Source organism: Adiantum capillus-veneris, chromosome 22 (assembly GCF_014529385.1).
Source record: "Adiantum capillus-veneris isolate H3 chromosome 22, ASM1452938v2, whole genome shotgun sequence".
In the NCBI taxonomy this organism is placed as follows: domain Eukaryota; kingdom Viridiplantae; phylum Streptophyta; class Polypodiopsida; order Polypodiales; family Pteridaceae; genus Adiantum; species Adiantum capillus-veneris.
The window spans coordinates 105,823,316-105,844,154 of NC_140952.1; the positions used below are offsets into that span (position 1 = coordinate 105,823,316).

Here is a 20,839-nt window from a genome sequence, read left to right on the forward strand (position 1 = left end):
TTGAAACATAACCTGAATGGTGAGATTGATCGCTACAAGGCGCGACTTGTTGCAAAAGGTTATGCACAACAAAAAGGCCTAGATTATGAAGAGACTTTTTCTCCCGTATGACTACTGCTTGTTTTCCATGTGAATTGGTAGCTCATTTTGGATGGGATGTCCATCAATCAGAAATTGTTTCTGCTTTCTTGAATGGTGATATATTTGAGGAAGTCTATGTAACGCAACCTCACGGTTTTGTTAAGGAAAGGACAAGAAAATAAAGTGTGAAAATGTAAGAAAGCTTTGTATGGGTTGAAGCAGTCTCCTTGTGCTTGGTATGAGAAAGTTGACACTCATTGGTTAAATGAGGCTTTCATAATAGTCCAACAAAAATCACTTTGTATGTAAAATGTGAGGGTGATGTATTTCTCATTATCGTTCTATATGTAGATGATTTGTTGATTACTGGTCCGAATGAGACACCCATTGTTGAATTCAAAGCTGATTTGAATGCTACTTTCAAGATGAAAGACTTGGGTATGTTGCATCATTACTTGGGCATACAATGTAAGCAGTTTGATGGGAGTATTGCCTTGTGTCAAACATGCTACATAGAGACATTACTATGCAATTTTGGACTTGAGGACTACAAACCTATTGCTATTCCCATGGAAACAAATTTGAAATTGAGTATTCATGATGTTCGTTATCCTGCCAATGTCACTCTTTATCAAAATGTTGTTGGATGACTTATTTATGTATGCAATATAAGGCATGATATTTAGTTTGTAGTCTCACACGTCAGCAGATTTATGCATAGCCCAAGGTCAAAGCATTAGCAAGCTATCAAGAGCACTTTCTGTTCCTTGAGTGACACTTTACATCTTGACTTGTTTTATCCCAAGGGGAGATCATTGCCGCCATATTTACATGCTTTTTCGAACTCAGATTGGGCTAGTTGTTATGCCATGCGAGTATCCAAAGTGGTTTTTATTCAATGCTCAACAGTTCAGGCATATTATGGTTGAGCAAGAAGAAACCTATTGTGGCCACTTCTAGTTGTGAGGTTGAGTATAGGGCAGCTTTCAGAGCTATGGTTGAGTGTGTATGGTTCAAACGCCTTATGATTGATTTGGATATTGGACAAGACACTACCAACATCATCTACATCAATAGTCAGGCGCATTGGTAGTTGCGAGGAACCCATTTTTTTATGCTCGCACAAAGCACATTGAGGTGCATTATCAATACGTCAGAGAGAGACTCTCAGCAGGAGAGATCAGCTTGGCTTATGTGACGATAGAGGACATATATATATATATATATATATGTGATAGTGATGTGTGTGAACACACTTAGAACCGCCAGGGAATTTTTTCCCTCACTGGGAGGTTTTTTTCCGTGAATTGTATATACACCCATCATTCTAGGGATAACTTATCTTTCCATTGTGCACTAGCAATATACTCTGTGTTGTGTGCCTTGAGCTTCTTCATCTTCTCCAAGCTTTGTGTGTCTCCCTACATCCCTCTTTCCAACAAGGTTATCGTTTTAAAAATACACAATTTTTGATTGGTTGAAAGAGATAGAAAATACTTATTACAATTTTCCAAAGACAAACAAATTTATTCAAGCCTTTGGCTGTATTTTTTTGGTTTCAAGATAAAGCAATCATGATGGTGAGTGGTGGGTGATATGTGATCCTTTGGGCGATGTTGTGATCTCCTCTTGAAGAAAAAATGCATGGTAAAATTTTTGGTTGACTTAAAAGCAGTGCACTTTTATTGCCTTCCTCTTGCATGCGCATCTAGATTCTCACACCAGACTGAAGTTGTCCCTTTCTCTCAACCATGGATCTATACTTTCCCTTTCTCTCAACCATGGATCTATACTTTCTCTTCTCACTACTGAGAACATGGACAATGTGGAGGGGTTGAGGAGGCCCAGGGAGCCTCTCGTGTCGCTATAGCGTAGGGCTTGTAGTAGAGAATTGGCGGTGAGCCTCTCGTGTCGCTATAGCGTAGGGCTTGTAGTAGAGAATTGGCGGTGAAGGCCATGCCACTACCGCACTTGGGAAAGGGGTGTGTTGTGACGATTTGGAAGGTGAAGGAGGTGGAAAAGCTAGCACTCGTATTAATGAATTGGATGGGGTCCTTGTAGACCACGAACCCTAGGCTGATGCCATTACCCTCTGTGGCCCCATTCAAGGAACCGTTTTGGAATGGAGTTAGCTAAATTGCGGTTCCATTGAAGTAGGTGTTTATGCCGGAGAAGCCGTACCAAATGGCCTGCATCGACACCACCTTGATGCAACTACTACTGCTAGTAGAATCACTAACAACTTCCTCATCTTGGTATGGGGCATACTAGGATTGCAAAGCAGTGCAATATTTTGCAGTCGATGATGACCACAAGAATACATGGAGTGCCAGCACTATAAACCAGAGTAGACACATGATTAATCACTTTAATTATAACTGCCTAAAACAAGATCTAGCAGCTTAAGAAGCCATTAATCACTTTAATTAAAGTATTATTAAGACTAAAACAACCCTATTTACTTAAACTGCCAACCTTAAAGCTAGGCACGAATGTTAAAGGCACTCCTTGACGAAGCATCTCAACATCTGATGTGCGGCCATTGATTTATATTTGGCAGGTCTAAATTCTCTTGCTCTGCTTCTAAATAAGTTCTAAGCTCTGGGTCAAAAGACAATATTCCTATTTTCTATCCCCATATCTTATAATTTCATGCACCCAACCAGAACTCGGTCAAGTCTCATTTTCATCATAGCTATCAATTAGGTTTCAAGTTTTCATTCCGAAGAAACCTGATAGTTAAGAAGAGCTAGTAGGTGTGTTTAACTTAGGTGTGTTCAATTTCGGTTTTGGGCTTCTTAATGAGAATCTAAGCAGATGCTCGCAGGTCTTCAAGGAAGAGAGAGAGAGAGAGAGAGAGAGAGAGAGAGAGAGAGAGAGAGAGAGATGGGACAATTGCAGCATTGGGAAACGTAGTGAGGGAGTTGTGCAGGGCAGATGATGTTGGGGTATAAAGCCCAATGTGGTCGCCCAGGTAAGTGGGCGGGCCGCCAGGTATGTACACATATTCTTTTGTGAAAACCTAATAAGAACTCACTATGCTCTACACATTACAGTAGAGCGAGTTCACCATATCGTCATGCTCTTCTTCTCACACTCTCTCTCGCGTCGCACTTTCGCTTGTACTCGTTCAACTGGTATCAGAGCTCAGATCGAGGCTCGGGGCAGCATTTGCAGGTAGCCAGAGTCACCTGCTTAGATTGGAGTGAGATTCGACAGACGAAGACACGGCCCCAAATCCTGTGGGATAGCCCGAAGGGCTTGGTGTTCTCAGAATATCATTCTGAGATAATCTCAGCCACCGTTCGGCTTCGACAGAGTTCTACGCAGGCCATTTTCGACTACGTGGTCTCGGCGGGTGCATATCCAACTCTGCAAATTTGGGGTTTCGGCCTACGACTGCAGGTGCTGAGGATATCTGCACTTCCAGAGTGATGATTTGTGGCTGTCTACACAACGAAGGACGGCTCACAGTTCTTGGAGGCGTGTCACGTACGACACAGACGCATCTACACACAGACTGTAGGCGACATCCACTAGTTCATCAGGTAGCTTGTGTTTGCTGCTTGATATTCCAGATTTCATCCTGACATTGCAGGTACTTCCACATGGGATGTATTGTCAGAGATGATGTATGTCTTGAGGGTTTGCTGGCTGTGAGTCACGCAGCAAACAACCGCCGCAGCAGTTACAACATACAGTGGGAAATTTGTGGATGTATGACTTTGTGGGAAGTCTATGTACTGTCAGATTTACTGTAGCCTTTGTTGAGGGTCGAGTGAGGTTTTATTGAGCTGGGGGATTCTCGAATGTTCAGATCCTTTCGGTGATACAAGTCTTGGAGCGATCCCTCGAGCACCCTTAGATAGGCAGCTAGGATGTATTGATTGTGAGTTAGACAATTGGGATTGCCTCTTTGCTTTACTGCCGTTGAGGCATTGTCGTAGTCTATGCTTACAGGACAGTGATAGGACAGTGAGAGACAGTACAAGTGTAGGACAGGTTTACCCACAACTTACAATGTTAGAGAGAAAGTGGTTTTTTGAGCTGTTTTTGGTCTGTTTTTTTAGTACACCAGAGCCATTTTACAAAGGAGACTCTGCCGAAATTTATGCAGAATCTGAAGCTTTCTTGTTTCATTTGACAGGTTGATATTGGTTCAGAGGTCAATTTACAGGGGAAACTCTGCTGAATTTTTCCCAGGAAAGTAAACTACTGTGAAGCGTAGCTATGGCTGGATCACAGGACACTGCTCTTTACAATATCAAGAAGCTGGATGGAACCAATTTCCCATTGTGGAAGAAGCAGATTTGGCATGTGTTGGTACAAAAGAAGCAGATAAAACCTATAAAGCTCAAGGGGATAAAACCAAAAGATATGGACGAAGATGAATGGAGTGAAATGGATGAATTGGCACTTTCTACCATTATGCTGACTTTGGCAGAAAGCGTTTACTTCAATGTAGTAGACGAGATGTCGGCTTATCAAGTATGGTTAAAGCTGAGTGATCTTTATGAGAAGCAGAGTGCAGCTTCACATGTATACTGGCTTAAGAAGCTTGTTGACTTGAAGATGAAAGAAGGGACACCTATGTCCAATCATTTGAATGAATTCAACACCATCTACAGTTAGTTGTCAGCTCAAGGTGTCAAGTTTGATGAACCTGTTAGAGCTATGTTCCTGTTGATCACATTGCCGGAAAGTTGGGACACTTTTCGCACAACTTTGAGTAATTCTGCACCTCCAGATGGTTTGAACATAACAGGTGTAGAAGGAAGTTTTCTTACTGAAGAAACCAATAGAAAGACAATGGACAAAGGCAAAGGAACAGCCTTAGTTGTCAGGGGAAGGACCAAAGAAAAGTACAAAGGTGGAAAGAGGAATCGGTCTCGTAGCAAGTCCCGCAGTGCTAAAGGCAAGAGTGACATAGAATGCTACCATTGTGGCAAGAAGGGTCACATGAAAAGAGACTGCAAAGAATGGAAAGCAAAAAAAGGCAAAGAGAAAGCTGAAGACCATGGTGAGAAGAACAAGTCCTCAGTGAAGATTCAAGAAATAAATGTGACAAACACTGTTGCAGAGGATGACAGTCTAGTGTCAGGAAACATCTACTTCTTGAAGAGTACAATGGACTCAGCTCTTCTTACAGCATCTGATGGAAATGCACTGAGTGACTGGATTATAGACTCAGGGGCATCACTTCATGTGTCTCCAAACAAGGAGTGGTTTACCTCTTATGTGACCACTAAAGATCATGTTCGGCTAGGCAATGGGCAGACATGTGAGATCTTAGGTGTTGGAGATGTTCAATTGAAGTTTCGGAATGGCTCTTCTTTCACGCTGAAGAATGTGAGACATGTTCCTGCAATTACAAAGAGCTTGATCAGCACAGGTTTACTTGATGATGCTGGCTACGTCACCACTTTTGGACAGAACATGTGGAAGATATCCAAGGGTTCTATGATAGTAGCACATGGAGTAAACTCTGGAGGACTTTACATGATTTATGTATCAAATGTCTCTAAAAATGTAATCAATGTAACTGAGAAGCCGAATGTTTCTTTGTGGCATAGCCGGTTAGGACATATGTCCAAGAAGGGAATGGAAATCTTGTCTCATTCTGGTTATTTTCCTGGCTTGTCATTTAATGATTTTGAATTCTGTGAACATTGTCTGTATGGTAAGCAAACACAGCAGCCACATAAGCATAGAAGCAGTAGAAGAGATACACAGTTGGCACTTGTTCATAGTGATTTGTGTGGACCTATGCCTAACCTATCTCTAGGGGGAGCTTCTTACTTTATGACATTTATAGATGATTACTCGAGGAAAGTATGGGTTTACTTTCTCAAGCACAAGGATGAAGCGTTTAGTGTTTTCAAAACATTTGTGACACTTGTGGAGAATCAGAGTGGCAAGAAGCTTAAATGCTTACGAACTGACAATGGTGGAGAGTATGTTTCAAAGGCCTTTTAGGACTTTTGTGAGTCAAAAGGTATAAAACGTGAATTTACTGCTCCTTACAATCCTCCTCAAAATGGTGTTGCTGAGAGGATGAATAGGACCATACAAGAGAAGGTCAGAAGTATGTTGTCTAATGCACAACTGCCAAATGGGTTTTGGGATGAAGCTGTATCAACAACTGTTCATCTTATAAATAGATCTCTTAGCAAGGTTTTGCACAAGGATTCAGTGCCAGAGATGGTATGGTCAGGAAAGTTGCCCTCATACAAGCATCTCAGAGTCTTTGGATGTGAGGCATATACTCACGTTCCAAAGGAATTTAGGAACAAACTTGAGCCAAAGAGTAGAAAGTGCATCTTTCTAGGCTATGGTAATTCTGGTGAGATGGGGTACAGACTTTGGGATCCCGAATCCAAAAAGGTTATCCGTAGCAATGATGTTCACTTTAATGAATCCAAATATCATTCTAAACCAGAGAGAATTGAGGAGATTAGAAGAGTTGTCTTCCAAGAAGATGGACCTGCACGTGCAAGACAAAATGTCAGGGGTCAAGAGGAGCAAGGACAGGATAGATTGGAACCACAGGTTGTGGCTGAGCCTGAGCCACCTATTGTGCATAGATTTGGACGTATCACGCGACCTCCTGATAGGTTTGTTCCATCTATGAACTATGTCATGTTGACTGATTGCAATGAGCCTTCATGTTACAAGGAAGCAGTGCAAATGAAGGACTCCAGGAATTGGCAATTGGCCATGCAGTCAGAGATGACAGCTCTACATAAAAACCAGACATGGAAGCTAGTTAAATTACCACATGGCAAAAAGGCTCTACCTTGTAAATGGGTTTACAGGTATAAGATCACAGCTCATGATAGTCAGCGAAAGTACAAAGCAAGGCTTGTTGCCAAGGGCTTTGAGCAAGAACAAGGCATTGACTTTGATGAAGTCTTCTCTCCAGTGGTCAAGATGACTACATTGAGATGCTTTCTTGCATTGATTGCCATATTAGATTTGGTGTTGCACCGAATGGATGTCAAGACAGCGTTCTTGCATGGTGATTTAGATGTGGAAATTTACATGCAGCAGCCAGAAGGGTTTGTTGAGAAAGGCAAGGAAGATTTGGTATGCCAGTTGTTAAAGAGTCTTTATGGCTTAAAACAATCACCGAGGGCATGGTACCATAAGTTCCACAAGTTTATGCTTTCACAAGGCTACAAACGTAGTGAGTTCGATCACTGTCTATATACAAAGAGAGCTAAGGATGGCAGTTGGCTGATCCTTATTTTGTATGTGGATGACATGTTGATTGCTGGCAAGCACTTGGAAGAAATTTCAGCTTTGAAGTCAAAGATGGCAAAATCGTTTGACATGAAAGACATGGGTGAGGCAAGTCATATACTTGGTATACGCATTGAGAGAGACAGATCAAAGAAGTTGATTTGGTTATCTCAAACAGAGTATATTGACAAGGTTTTGCAACGTTTCAATATGGAGAAGGGAAAGGCATTGAGTGTTCCATTGCCACCATATGTGAAACTTTGCAAACAAGATTGTCCTGTGTCTGAGGAAGAACAGGCTGAAATGGATAAGATTCCATATGCTTCTGCAGTGGGTAGTTTAATGTATGCAATGATTGCTACTCGCCCAGACATTGCATTTGCAGTGGGAGTAATAAGTGGAGCAGTATCATGGCGCTATGGGAGTCAGGAGCTAAGTGTAAAGGGAGCAGTATCATGGCGTTCTAGATTACAAGATTGTGTTACTCAGTCTACTACAAATGCCGAATATGTTGCAGCATCAGAGGCATGCAAAGAATCAATTTGGCTTAATCGACTAGTAACAGATTTGGGAATCAAAGAAGAGATGCCTGTGTTATATTGTGATAGTCAAAGTGCTATACAATTGGCTCGCAATCCAGTTTATCACTCAAAGACAAAGCATGTGGATGTGAAGTATCATTTCATCAGGGAAATGCTCGAGGATAAGCAACTTCAGCTTGTCAAAGTTCACACCACAGAAAATCCTCCTGATCTACTTACAAAAGGACTTCCCTTAGAGAGCTTTGCGCATTTTCGCAAGCAGTTAGGTGTAGGGTAGTACATCACTTCTCTACATCTCTTGTATATTAGCTTGAATAGTAGCTTCTCTCACACTTAAAGTACCACATTGGACTTTAAGTGGGAGGTTGTTGGGGTATAAAGCCCAATGTGGTCGCCTAGGTAAGTGGGCGGGCCGCCAGGTATGTACACATATTCTTTTGTGAAAACCTAATAAGAACTCACTATGCTCTACACATTACAGTAGAGCGAGTTCACCATATCGTCGTACTCTTCTTCTCGCACTCTCTCTCGCGTCGCACTTCTGCTCGTACTCCTTCAGATGAGTGCACGCAGTGACAGAGGTAGTGATGCCTCAGGACTAAGTGGCACGGGCATGGGAGGGTGGGATCTGCGGCAAGGGCATTGTGGGTCGTAGATCCCAAATGCGGGTACCCTAGGTTACTTTTGTAATCCAGGGTAAAAAAGTAATATAGGGTACCTGCATTTCGGAAGTATTAATCTAGGATACCCCCATTTTGGGGTATCGGGTTTGAACCCAGGACCTCACGCATGAGAGGCACCTACCCTAACCACTACGCCATGCGTGCGTTGTGAAACATGGGGGCCCTAATTTACTTAAAACATGTAAATTAGGGGCGGGCGCCGAAAGTAAATTAGGGTACCGTAGATTACTTTTTATAGTAAAAAGTAATCTACGGTACCCTAAATTACTTTCGGCGCCGCCACTAGGATCTACGGCCCACAATGCCCCCATTGTAGATCCCACCCTCCCATGCCCGTGCCACTTAGTCCTGAGGGTAGTGATGCACACAAAGAGGGAAAAGGAGTGTGCAGAGAGAGGGGGCGGGGGGCATGATGGGGACAGCGGGATCTATTTTGCTCTGGATTTGGGAGATTCGCAAACAAATCTAGAGAAGAAATTAATGGGATTTCTATCTAAATTAAGGGCTAGGTCGCATGGCCTCTACACTCACTACAAGAGGCTATTCATATTAGCGACGCTCACACAGCGACGCTCAAAAAAAAAATTCCCGGCGTCGCTATGAGCGTCGCAAATTTCTTTGTTAATTTGCGACACTCATAGCGACGCCGGCTGGGCTAAAAAAATAACCGAGCGCGCCCAAAAACTCAGATCTCAGATCTGAGTTTTTCGGCGCCCTCAAGCAAGGAGCAGGTAACGCTCTCTCTCTCTCTCTCTCTCTCTCTATCTTTTTCTTCTCCACACACACACACACACACACGAGGAGAGGAAGGAGAGCCAGGTATGCTCCTTCCCTCTCCTCATTCTCATGTTCCCTTCCCCTCTTTCTCTCTCCCTCTCTCTCTCTCTCACACACACACATACACACACACAGTGTTTTTGAAAGAGAGACAGAGAGAGAGAGAGAGAGTACAAACATAAACAAAAACGCACACACACATACATAAACAAAGAATGCACCCACACATTGAGAGAGGAAAAGAGAGAGAGAGCATGCATAAACAAAAAATGCACGCATTGAGAGAGGAAAAGAGAGAGAGAGAGAACATGCATAAACAAAAAACGCACACATTGAGAGAGGAAAAGAGAGAGAAAACATGCATACGATCCAAAAAAATGCACACACATTGAGAGAGAAAGAGAGAGAAACTAATTTAACGTCGTAGGAAACTAATTAAAATTAAAAGACCTAAAGATCTAGCCGACGAGGAGTTGAACTCAAGACCTATTATTCAAGAGGAAAATGGCATAATCAATCTATCATACTTGGCATGGGTGATAGAAAGGTTATACCATTTATCTCTTTTTATTGGCACACACATCCACACACGCGCACACACACAAGAAGAAGAGAGTTATAATGTCGTAGGAAACTATCTTAAAAGACGTTAAAGATTAGGTTATATGTAGACTTATATTAAATTAGATTTAGGTTTATTTTTAACTAGATTTACGTTTATTTACGCTAGATTTAGATTTACGTTATATTAGATTAGATTTAGGTCTCCATAGACTGCGATGCCTGCATGAAGCGGGTGAAGAAAGCCCTCAATGGAATATAGGGTATTGCTGCCTTCACTCATGGTGGGCTCCGTCGATCCAAAAGTACTGGTGAAATGTCTTCAGAAGATAGGGAAGAAGGTGGATCTTCAGGGCGGCAAGAGTCACTACATCCCCGACACAATGACCATCTAGACAACCTCTAGTCATTCAACAGCAACTTCAAAGTTAGTAACAAGAGAAAGAACGGTCTAAAGGGCCAATTGCTGTCGTCAGATGTGGATGGAGATGAGGCAGCGTCACCGCCGGAAGTTAACTCTCACATCTTTAGTGATGAGAATGCCAACTCTTGCCGAGTTATGTGAAAAATTATGTGTTAAATCAGTTTTAAGGTTCTTATAATCCCTGTTAGTTTAGTTCTTTGTTTTTAATATAACATAATTTACGTTAGATTTAGATTTATGTTATATTAGATTAGACTTAGGTTTATTTAGGTTTACACACACACACACACACACACACACACAAGAAGAAGAGAGTTTTAACGTCGTAGGAAACTATCCCAAAAGACGTTAAAGATTAGGTTAGATGTAGACTTACGTTAAATTAGATTTAGGTTTATTTTTAGTTAGATTTACTTTTATTTAGATTTACGCTTATTTACGTTAGATCGAGTCCACGCAAGAATTACTTACGGTTTAGGGTTTAGGATTAGACGAACAGTGAAAAGATCTACTGTGAAAAGATGTTAAGATGCTGTGAAGTGCTACAGCTAGAGAAGAGGCAAAGGGGTTTTGTCCACTACATGCAGTATCATGTAGACGTGGGTGTGTAGATTTCTTGTACCCACAAATATAGGTATTGACCAATAAAGACGAGATTATAACCCGATGGTTCTGATCTCCGTGCACCTCTAGACCGAGGTGTGCGGGGATTGGACATGACTAGAGAATGTGAGGTAAAGAGAGAGAGAGAGAGAGAGAGAGAGAGAGAGAGAGAGAGATAAGACGAAGAATGCCAATAGAATATTAAATTTGTTGTCCAGGTTATAAGTTTTTTATCCTCATTATGAGTAGTGACGAGGATGTGGGACCGTCCAACCGAAACACCTATCTCTCAACGAGGGTCTTATGTCCTTGTAATCAATGCAAGCATGTTGTGTGACGGACAAGACGTGTTTCTTTGCAGCACGTTCGCGAATTTGGCGAGTTCGATCCATCTATTATAGATCGAGTTGTTGCCAATTATAACTCGTCGGACTCTGACGCTGGCCAACAAGCAGCAATCTTGCAACCCAATAGACGTGTTCGCAGGCGCTTTGGTCAAGCAGCATATGTGAGGCCACAAGATGTAGCCTCTGACAGCTCGGGGGATGATCATGCAGAGCACATTCCCAACGAGGCAATGTTTGAGCCCGAGATTGATGAAATGATCGAGACGATCATGGATTCAGAAAGGCTTATCTATGATGATATGAAAAGTGAAGCCGATACGCCATTGTATAATGGAGCACGTATGTCTAGATTGAAAGCACTCCTGGTTCTTCTCAACATGCAGGCAAAGTTTGGATGGAGTGACACTAGCGTCACAGCGCTTTTCAGGTGATCTATTACAATTAGTTTACTTTAATAAAACTCTAAATGTATAATGATCTGATAGATTTTTACACGGCTGTATCATATTTTTATGTTGTGTAGATTGCTGAAAGAGCACATACTACCAGCTGACAATGTGATGCAAGATTCCCGAGATGAAGCGAGAAAGATTTTGCGAAACTTGGGGATGGATTACAATTCTATCCACGCTTGTCCTAATGACTGCATTCTTTTCAGAGGGGAATACATAGACATGGAGAAGTGTCCGAAATGTGATTCCGAAAGATATCGAGTAGATCTCCACGGGACAAAAATTCCACAAAAGGTTTTGCGACATTTCCCTCTGCTTCCTCGCATCAAGCATTTCTTCGAATGTAAGTCCATGGCTGCCCTAGCATCATGGCATGAGGAGAATAAATCTTCGGATGGTGTGCTACGAATTCCTGCAGATTGCGTAGCGTGGAAACATATAGATGGAACATGGTCGGATTTTGCCAGGGAAGCTCGAAATTTGCGCTTAGGCCTGGCTATGGATGGCGTAAATCCATTTGGTCAAAGATCAACATCTTACAGTGTATGGCCCGTTGTCATCGTTAACTACAACATTCCCCCGTGGTTGACTACGAAGAAGGGGCACCTATGGCTAAGCTTGATTGTGCCAGGGCGATATAAAGTGGGGAGTTACCATACTGGCCCCGACTCATGATCAATCACTTGCTCGATCCAATGCACATATTCAAGAATGTGGGTAATCTACTATGGGACCATCTGACCGGCAAGAAAGATACTTTGGGAGCCAGAGTTGACCTTAGAAACGTGGATCGTATGGAGAAATATTGGCCGCAAACAGCGTCTGATGGATCGATAAAACTCCCCAAAGCACCATGGATTTTCACAGGAGCCCAAGAACGCAAAGTAAAAGAGACCATTCGATCTTTGCGGACCCCCACTGGCGTAATGCACTCGCTCCGAGCGTGTTTTACTAAAGAAGGAAAGCTTACCGGTTTGAAGTCACACGATTGGCATAAAATGTGTCAGGTACGTTCATAGTGGACTTTAATATCATTGCATAAAATGTGGACTTTAATATCATTGCTGCACATACTTTACAGTTTATTTTACCGGTTGCCATTGAGGGATGTTTGTCTCTCGACATCCGTAACACAATCTACAAACTTGCAAAGCTGGTGCAATGGATCTCACAAAAGGAGATCAACGTAGACTCCATACCATTCGCCAAACTAAATGCTGCGGAGCTTGTGTGCATGTTTGAGAAACATTTTTCTACTACAATGCTAACCATTCAGGTGCATCTTCTTGTTCACATAGTTGATGAGGTGGAAGTAGCTGGCACAGTTCATTCCAGATGGATGTTCTTTTTAGAACGTTTCATGAAAACGCTTAAGGGATATGTGCGTCAAAAGGCACGTCCGGAGGGTAGCATGGCAGAAGGTTGGTTGGTATCAGAGTCCCTAGTGTACATTGGAGAGTGGCTAGACGGATTTGATAAATCCCGGGACACGCTATGGCGAACCATAGATGATGAGCGCATATCTGGGATTGTCATGTGCAATCTCGGTGTTGAGAAGAAGATGACGGAAGATCTAGAGGCTAAAATCAACCGATTTTGCATGCTTCACAATCCAGTGATGCAAAAGTGGATTTCACAATATGAGGATGCAAAGCAAGAGCGACAAAGGGCACGAATCGAGTGGAGACGGGGAAGACGACCACCGATGCACTATCCAGCGGTTCTGGAGAGCCTACCAACCTTCATGAGCTTAAGATGGTTGCACAACCAATTGAAAAGCGCACAACAATGCGGTGACGAAGTGACTGAGGAAGAGTGGGAGTACTCTCGGGGTTGCGCGACCAAGGTAAGTTTGCAATGTACGACTAGCTAGTGACTTTATTTCTAAACGTTTGAACGGCCACTCATAATATTTGTTCGTTGTAGTATAAGTCATACACAGCAGCATGGTGTAAAGGTCGACATTTTAGGGTGGAACGAATCGATAAAAAGCGTTTTACTCAAGATTGTGGAATCATGGCAAAATTTGAACAGTCTAGTCGACGACGTTCCTCTGATGCATATCCTGTGGTGGCGGAACTCACTTACTTCGGCACGCTGCAAGAGATTTTGAGGATCGATTACAGAGGATTTTTTGTCGACTTGTTCGACGTGCAATGGTTGAAGATAATCATGGAGGGTCGCAACGCTACTGTGCGTAGAGAAGAGTCTGGTTTTCTTGAGGTGGATTCTACTAAGAAATGGACTGACCTAAGAGACACTTTCGTACTACCCGAGCATTGTGAACAAGTAAGTATGTAAATAGTTAACATCCCCCTTTTACAAGTTATGTGCTTGAAAGCTCTCATGTAAGTTATGTGGCTCTGGCAGGTAATATTTCATCCTACAAAGTCTACATCAAACTGGTGGTACGTCATAGAGGTAGCCCCTCGTAGTGCAAGGACGTATGAAGGCTACCATGTGCCAATCACAACGGCATCAATGGAGGAGATCAGAGAAGATGCTCAATCAGAAGCCGCTGCGGTGGTGCCAGATGAGCATCAAGATGCTACTACTCTATATGGGGTGCATGCAGAGGAGCTACAAAATGAAACAGAGGATATGTGTTTAAACGGAGAGCTCTATATAGATATAGGAAGTTATGCTGAGTTATGCGAGGATGAGAGAGAGATCTCTTAAAGCCACAAATATTGTATTTGAACAATTTTGCTCCGTGTTGTAAAAGCTCTGGCTCTCTAAGTACCTTCCATGGTGTATAACGCTCTTTTCTACTCGCGCTCACATCTTTTGATTGAAAATTCTGAGTTTTCGACTTGCCTCTTCTATCACTCGATTCATTGCGTCATTGTATTTATATGCGTCATTACGTCATTGTATTTAATGGTCTTTGCGTCATTGTCTACTCTATTCATTCAATATTAAGTTTAAATATTCGTGTGTTTAATGCAGGTATGGATGATAAGGAGTTTCTTTCTTCTTTGTCACCGCAGCAGAGACAGTGGTACGTGGAGCATCATCGCTTTGGCGCATCATCGCGCGTTCCTACTCCATCCGCATCTCCCTCTCTTTCGGAGCATTCGGCGCGCTCCGAAGCTTCGGCGTTGACGAAACGAGCTTCACACTCATCTAGACACCGGCGCTCTAGTGGTGGCGGTGGCGGTTGTTGTGGGGATTCCGCCACCGATGCCTCCACACCGTCTCGTGTTCGACGAGGCTCTTTACCCTCCCCTTCTTTGCCCGCCCGCACACCAGCCGCAGCATCGCCATCTACGCCAGGTTTTGCACGGCTGACTGTTCCTAGAAGCTACACACCTCTACCTACTCCGCCAGGAGCCACCCCTCTCGACACTCCTCGCTTCGGGGCCCAGACGCCGGTGGAGACACCTGACGTCCGTACCCCCATCGACACGCCGCTAGAGACCCCTGCCGGGACACCTAGGTTCACGCGTCACCGGCCAGAGGGCTTGTCTTACTCCATCGACTTCAGCGGCGGCATCATCATGGATGATGACGGCAAGAAGGTGATCTCGCGCATGCGTGGTCTTTGCTCTCAGCTGTTTAGACACTACATACTAAACAAATGGAGTGAAGTACCAAGTGATTTAAAAAACAGAGTCATCAGCATACTTCATGATGAGTTTCCCGTTCCAACACGGGATCAGCGCTTCAATGAAGACCTGATGAAGATTCGAATGCGCGAATACTGCAAACACAAGCGTTCCGAAGTGCAAAAAGCAATCAAGAATGGGTGGAACAGGCCAGATTGGCTGGCCAAAGAAGATTGAAAGAATGCGAAGAAAGCAGCGCGCGAGAATCCCGACAAGTGGAAGCAACAAAAGGATGCAGCCAGAGCGCGAGTAGAGGCAGGGAGCTCACACCACTTGGGGAGCGGTGGATGGGCATCATTTGAGGCCGATTTTGTAAGTGTTTTCACATTGCTCTTTATGTTCGATAGTTTAGGGTTTATGAGTTTTTTTAATTCTAACATAATGAAATCTTTGTATGTTTTGACAGTGGTCGATGACAGGACGTGATCCCACACCGTACGAACGCGAGTACGCAGGCAGGAAGGGCTTAAACGCTCTGATGGACATTCTCAGTTCTCGCGGCGGCATGGTTAGTATTAGGGTTTACTCTTTTTTATTTTTTGTATTGTTTTATAAATGTCGTTATATGTTTATACTTACTGAAAGCTGTCTTATTGTCTTTTTTTGCAGAATCCGACAGATACGCCGCTTGGACGCGATGAGACGTCTGACTAAACGACGTCAGTTTAGCCGTAGCTAGATAGCATTAGTTTAGGGTTTCTCATAGCTTACGTCTTTTTGAACCATGTATATTATTACATTTGTCACCGCAGTTCCTTTTGCCAATCAATTCTTTATGCCTATGATGTTGTACAATTGTCATTATTACATTTGCCAATCAATTCATTTTGCCTATGATGTGTACAATTGTCAATTTTGCAAACAATGCGTCTTGTGGGTGACTATTTTGGGTCTATTATCTACCCTTGCACTTTTTTTAAAAAGTGAATCAAGTACAATATGGTTGATGGGTGGCAGGGCATTCAATGCCCTGCCACCAAAAAAAAATTCTCTCGGGCGTCGCTATAACCGTCGCTATTTATGGCTCTGTAGCGTCGCTATGAGCGTCGCTATAGTCTTCAGTGTAAACGTCGCTATAACCGTCGCTATGAGCGTCTCTATATAGCGACGCTTATAGTGACGCATATAGCGACGCTCGTAGCGACGGTTTTAACGACGCCGGGGGTTATAAAAACCCAGTGTATTTTCGTCGCTAACAGCGTCACAAGAGCACACAACCTTTTGTAGTGACTCCAACTCTTTACCCGGTTTCTTTTATCAATAGCCTCCCATCAAATCATACTTAATGACAAGCAGCCCATGAAAAGTCAAAAACTCCTATGTCGTCTTATGCATGATTACGACAGTCGTCGAGAATTTCAAGCGGCAATTATTTTTGTGATGCTATTTTGAGTTTTTGACCTATCATTTGTTTGCAATCATGATGCGGCCTTCACCTACGGGTAACCGGATGCTAATGCAGGATTGCTCGAGAACCTCCTGCATGTGACCTAGCCCTAAAGAATAGTTTAATGCTTCTCTCTTCGATGTATTCATTCTCACCTTGGTCATGGCTTTATTCTTGAAAAGCCAATGATGTGGCTTTTCATACATAGTATCCGATGCCCGACCACAAACAACCAAGCCATGACTACAACTTTGCGTAGTTCCAAGCGCCTGACGACCTTAGATGAAGGATGCACAATAGTCAAAGACAACGCGTGAGTTGTGAGCATGAGAAGCCATAGCATGAGGCCTGGAGCCAAGGGGCTTTGTGATAATGGTGTGTGTGTGTGCACGCACGAGAGAGAGAGAGAGAGAGAGAGAGAGAGAGAGAGAGAGAGAGAGATACTTACTGACAAGAAATCGAGGTAACAAAATAATGAGATGTGAGAGAATTTAGAAATGCCCACAAAAGGGAAAGAGGCAATGTACAGGGTGAAGGCTTTGATTGCAAGTGTTTAGGAAGAGAGAAAGAGCGAGCAATATCCGTTATCAAGATCTTCACAAGAAAATATGAGGTGAAGAATTAGTTTTTATTTGACTTCGAAAATCCTCTCGGTCCTTTTCAATTTTGAACGCGTCTATTTAAGTATTGCATCCTCCATGATCGTGGGGGTGGTATATTCACTTGTAGCAAATCACTCAGTCTTTGATTTGTGATGCACTAGGATTCCTATAGACTTCATGTCTGTTTATGGTTTGTACTTGAGGTTCTTTCTACCTTGCTCGAGGTCACTGTGATTAGTATGTACACAAAACTAGCTAGACTGGGGGCAAATGAAGGCCCCCAGTCCACTTAATTTGTCCCTCACCATCAGGGTAGCAGCAATTATCTTCAGTTTTGAAAAAACAGAAGAAATAAATTGTTTATTAACGTTGTGCAAAGAAGGCCCTCACCTAGGAAATCAACGATCAGGAGGCCATCGCTGAAGCGAGTAAAGGGGTAGCCAGGGACGGTCTCGCCATAGGGCCTCTCCGCTGTTCTAGTGAAGAGGGGGTTTCTCGTGAGGAGTCCATTGCCCGTGTCTGACAAAGAGTTTCCAAAGACGAACAGAGCAGGATAGCAAGGCTCTGTTGCACCTTTCACGTCTTGCAGATGAAATGCCGCAGCAAATGCTACCATAGCTGCCCCAACAACAAACTGCATCTTGCAAGAGACCATATTACGCCAAATGCTCAAGTAATGCCTGCTTCAATGTCGCCAAAAATTACAGCAATCATCCACATGTGAGAGAGACTATGTCAGGTTTAAAATTTGAGAAATGTTACTTAATTTCAAGAGTTTTCGAAGCAGTTTATAAGTAGAAGGGATCATTTACTCTTTTTTGGTCGGCAGAAAGAGAGGGTAAATACGAGGGAATTTCAGCCCGTGTACAAAGGAGCACTCTTCCAAATCTTGGAAGGTTTGTTTTATTTTACCCCCTTTTAATCCATATTGCCTATTGGTAACCCACTCAGGATCAGGACGGCAGCACACGCAACCAGGCTCATAGGCTTGGGTCCGTTGTATGACCAATCATGGGCTCAATCACCTTAAGAGAGTTTCATTATTTAGTATAACTAGTACAGCTGGCCGCCCTCTCTCTCTCTCTCTCTCTCTCTCTCTCTCTCTCTTTAACATGCGCAGAGGCGATTTGGACTTTAGCTTTCATCTCGTAGTTTTTGACACGTGTAAAGGACGCTCGCTCTGCTATTATAGAATACATATAGATGAACACTTGGCATACATCCTTAGGGTGGGTTCAAATGGAAGCGTCGGCAAAAGCTTCAATTTTCAGACACTGTCCGGGATTTGTTCACAAGAGGCGAAGGGCAACTCACCAACATCCAAAAAGCTATAGTGTGATGGTTTGACGTTGTCGTCTCATGATGTTGATAAGTCTTCAAACTCTCATCTTCACGATCCATGCTGAAAAGCGGGCAGAAGAGTCGGGTTTTGGGGGGGGGAGGAGGGTCGTCCGATTTTTTAAGGATATAGAAAAGTGCAATTGTTTTTTGCCCAATGTCCACATGACGCATGGAAGCACACAACATTCCGTCGGTTCGTCTGAATCGAGCCTTAATATCGAGCTCTCCCTTTCATAGTGTCTCAAACATCTCACACATGTAGTTTACGTCACCTTCTACTTTTAGGTAGGCCACATTCTTTTTTTAGCGAGATAAATATTGTAATTTAAGGGTAAAGGCGTTTAAGTTAGGTGATATTTATTGCCCTTTTTGCTCTATGGATTGTAGATGGCAATAATACAGCTATGAGATTGTCCTTGAGCATTTGAACGTAGTGATGCAAAAAACTTTGCAAATGCTAAGATGATCAAATAACATTGCATTTACTATTCTTATACTAAGTAATATTACTTTTAATAGTAGGTTTAATGCACATGGTTCTTTTTGGTACCACCTACCTCCTTAAAGAGGAGTGTTTAAAATAGAATATTCACATTTGTTGCTACTAACAAGATTCGGGCAGGGAAAAGTCTCCCGGATGGACTAATTTCGCTCTTAGAAAACGACTCATTCGACTCATCCTTATGGACTCATGGACGGGAGAGATTGTGTCAAAAGAAAAGATTCTTCGACACCTAGAGCCCCTATGGGGGTAGATGTAACACACAAGCAAAGATTCTAGTGGGTCTTGGATAGGATAAGGTGAAAAATGTGAAGGTGGGAGTATCCGTTGCTCTTCTTTTGGAACCGGAGATTTGTTATGCTCCCTTATATATCGTTTACTCGTCCGCTCCTAAAGATAGCCAAATGCAAATGGAAAGAATTGTTGAAATTGGTGAAAAGATTCTTGTGGAAAAATAACACCAAAGACTTGGTGCCTTGGCAATGGGCCGAATGGGAGTCGGTCGCTAAGCTAGTGGAGCTAGGTGGTACATGGATACTTGACCTTGTTGTTCATGCAGAGGCTCAATGTGCCAAATTTGTGGTCGCAATTGCAAAGCAAGACCAAATATGGACTATTATGACTCAGGATATGGAAGCTCTTTTCTCAAGGTGGCCAACGAAAAGGGTTAAGGGTACACAAAAAATTGCTAGTCCCCATGTGGTCCAACTTGAGATTAGGCGGCATGACGGACGAGCTAGTACGTAAGTGCACCAGAGCAACGGAGGCACTCAAGTGGGGAGAGTTACCCAAATATTTCCAAAATTCCATAACACATTGATCTCCTTGGCTTTGTAAAGCAGGTAGCGAACTAATGAATCTTTTTTGAGGAGAAGCTTATCACTGGCAGTGGGGTGGCTCCCCTTTCAGCCGATGTAAGTTTGACCCGGGGAAGCTGTCATGGCTCAATTTGAGCATAAGAGAAACTTGTAATTTTTTAGCTGGGTTAATATAATCTACTCACAATTGTGAGTTTTGAAAAAAAAAAAGTATGAAAAATTACAATTTATTCAATGGAGCCCTTTACACCTCTTTTTACAGTTGTAGGCAAGGAGCATGTCACGCCAGTTGCCACAATTGCAAAAGTTCCTCACCACGACAACACAAAACAACAATGTTCAAAAGGGTAGTGAGAGAGAAATTGTTTGCTCCTATCGGGAGGATTCATAGCACAGAGTGGATGAGGCATTAAAAGGGTGCATGACATAGAGCTACATGGTATCCAGTCTATCTTGTGCAAGCCGTTCTTAACTAGAGTTTGCACAAAAAGAAAAAACGGCCTTCAATGTTCTTTTACTTGGCTAAAATTTCAAAAATATCGGCTAGAATTTGAGCTTGCCTAGAACAATAGCAGTAAAGTTTTACAGGTCTTAGTGAAACAAGGTGAGGGATCTCGAGGGCCTGCCACCAATGGAAGGGTTTGCGAAATACTTTCTCTCTTTTGAGGTTGACAACGTTTTCGATTTCGAAAACGGCATGGTATTAAGTTGAGACACATTTTTGCCTAATACTGCCTGCAGTGAAACGTGTGAGGTTGACAAGATTCTCATGAAGCAAAGAGCTCGCATGATGGATCATGGTAGTCGGCAGGAGCCTCAACATTGCCGAGCAATATTCGGGGAAAATGTGTCTCGGCTTACCATCGTAC

At 42.9% G+C, this 20,839-nt stretch overlaps 1 protein-coding gene across 1 annotated transcript in view; it reads right to left on the reverse strand.

The window, feature by feature from the left end:
* The window catches only part of LOC147429955 (acetylajmalan esterase 2-like), a 39,943-nt gene extending 21,662 nt beyond the window's left edge, over positions 1–18,281 (reverse strand). The window contains exons 1-2 of the mRNA XM_086496140.1: positions 18,122–18,281; positions 17,700–17,989 (exon numbers count right to left, since the gene is read on the reverse strand). Coding sequence (XP_086352266.1) covers positions 17,700–17,964 — 265 coding nt within the window. The 5' untranslated portion in view covers positions 17,965–17,989; positions 18,122–18,281. The remainder of the gene's footprint in view (positions 1–17,699; positions 17,990–18,121) is intronic.
* Between the last annotated feature and the right edge of the window lie 2,558 nt (positions 18,282–20,839).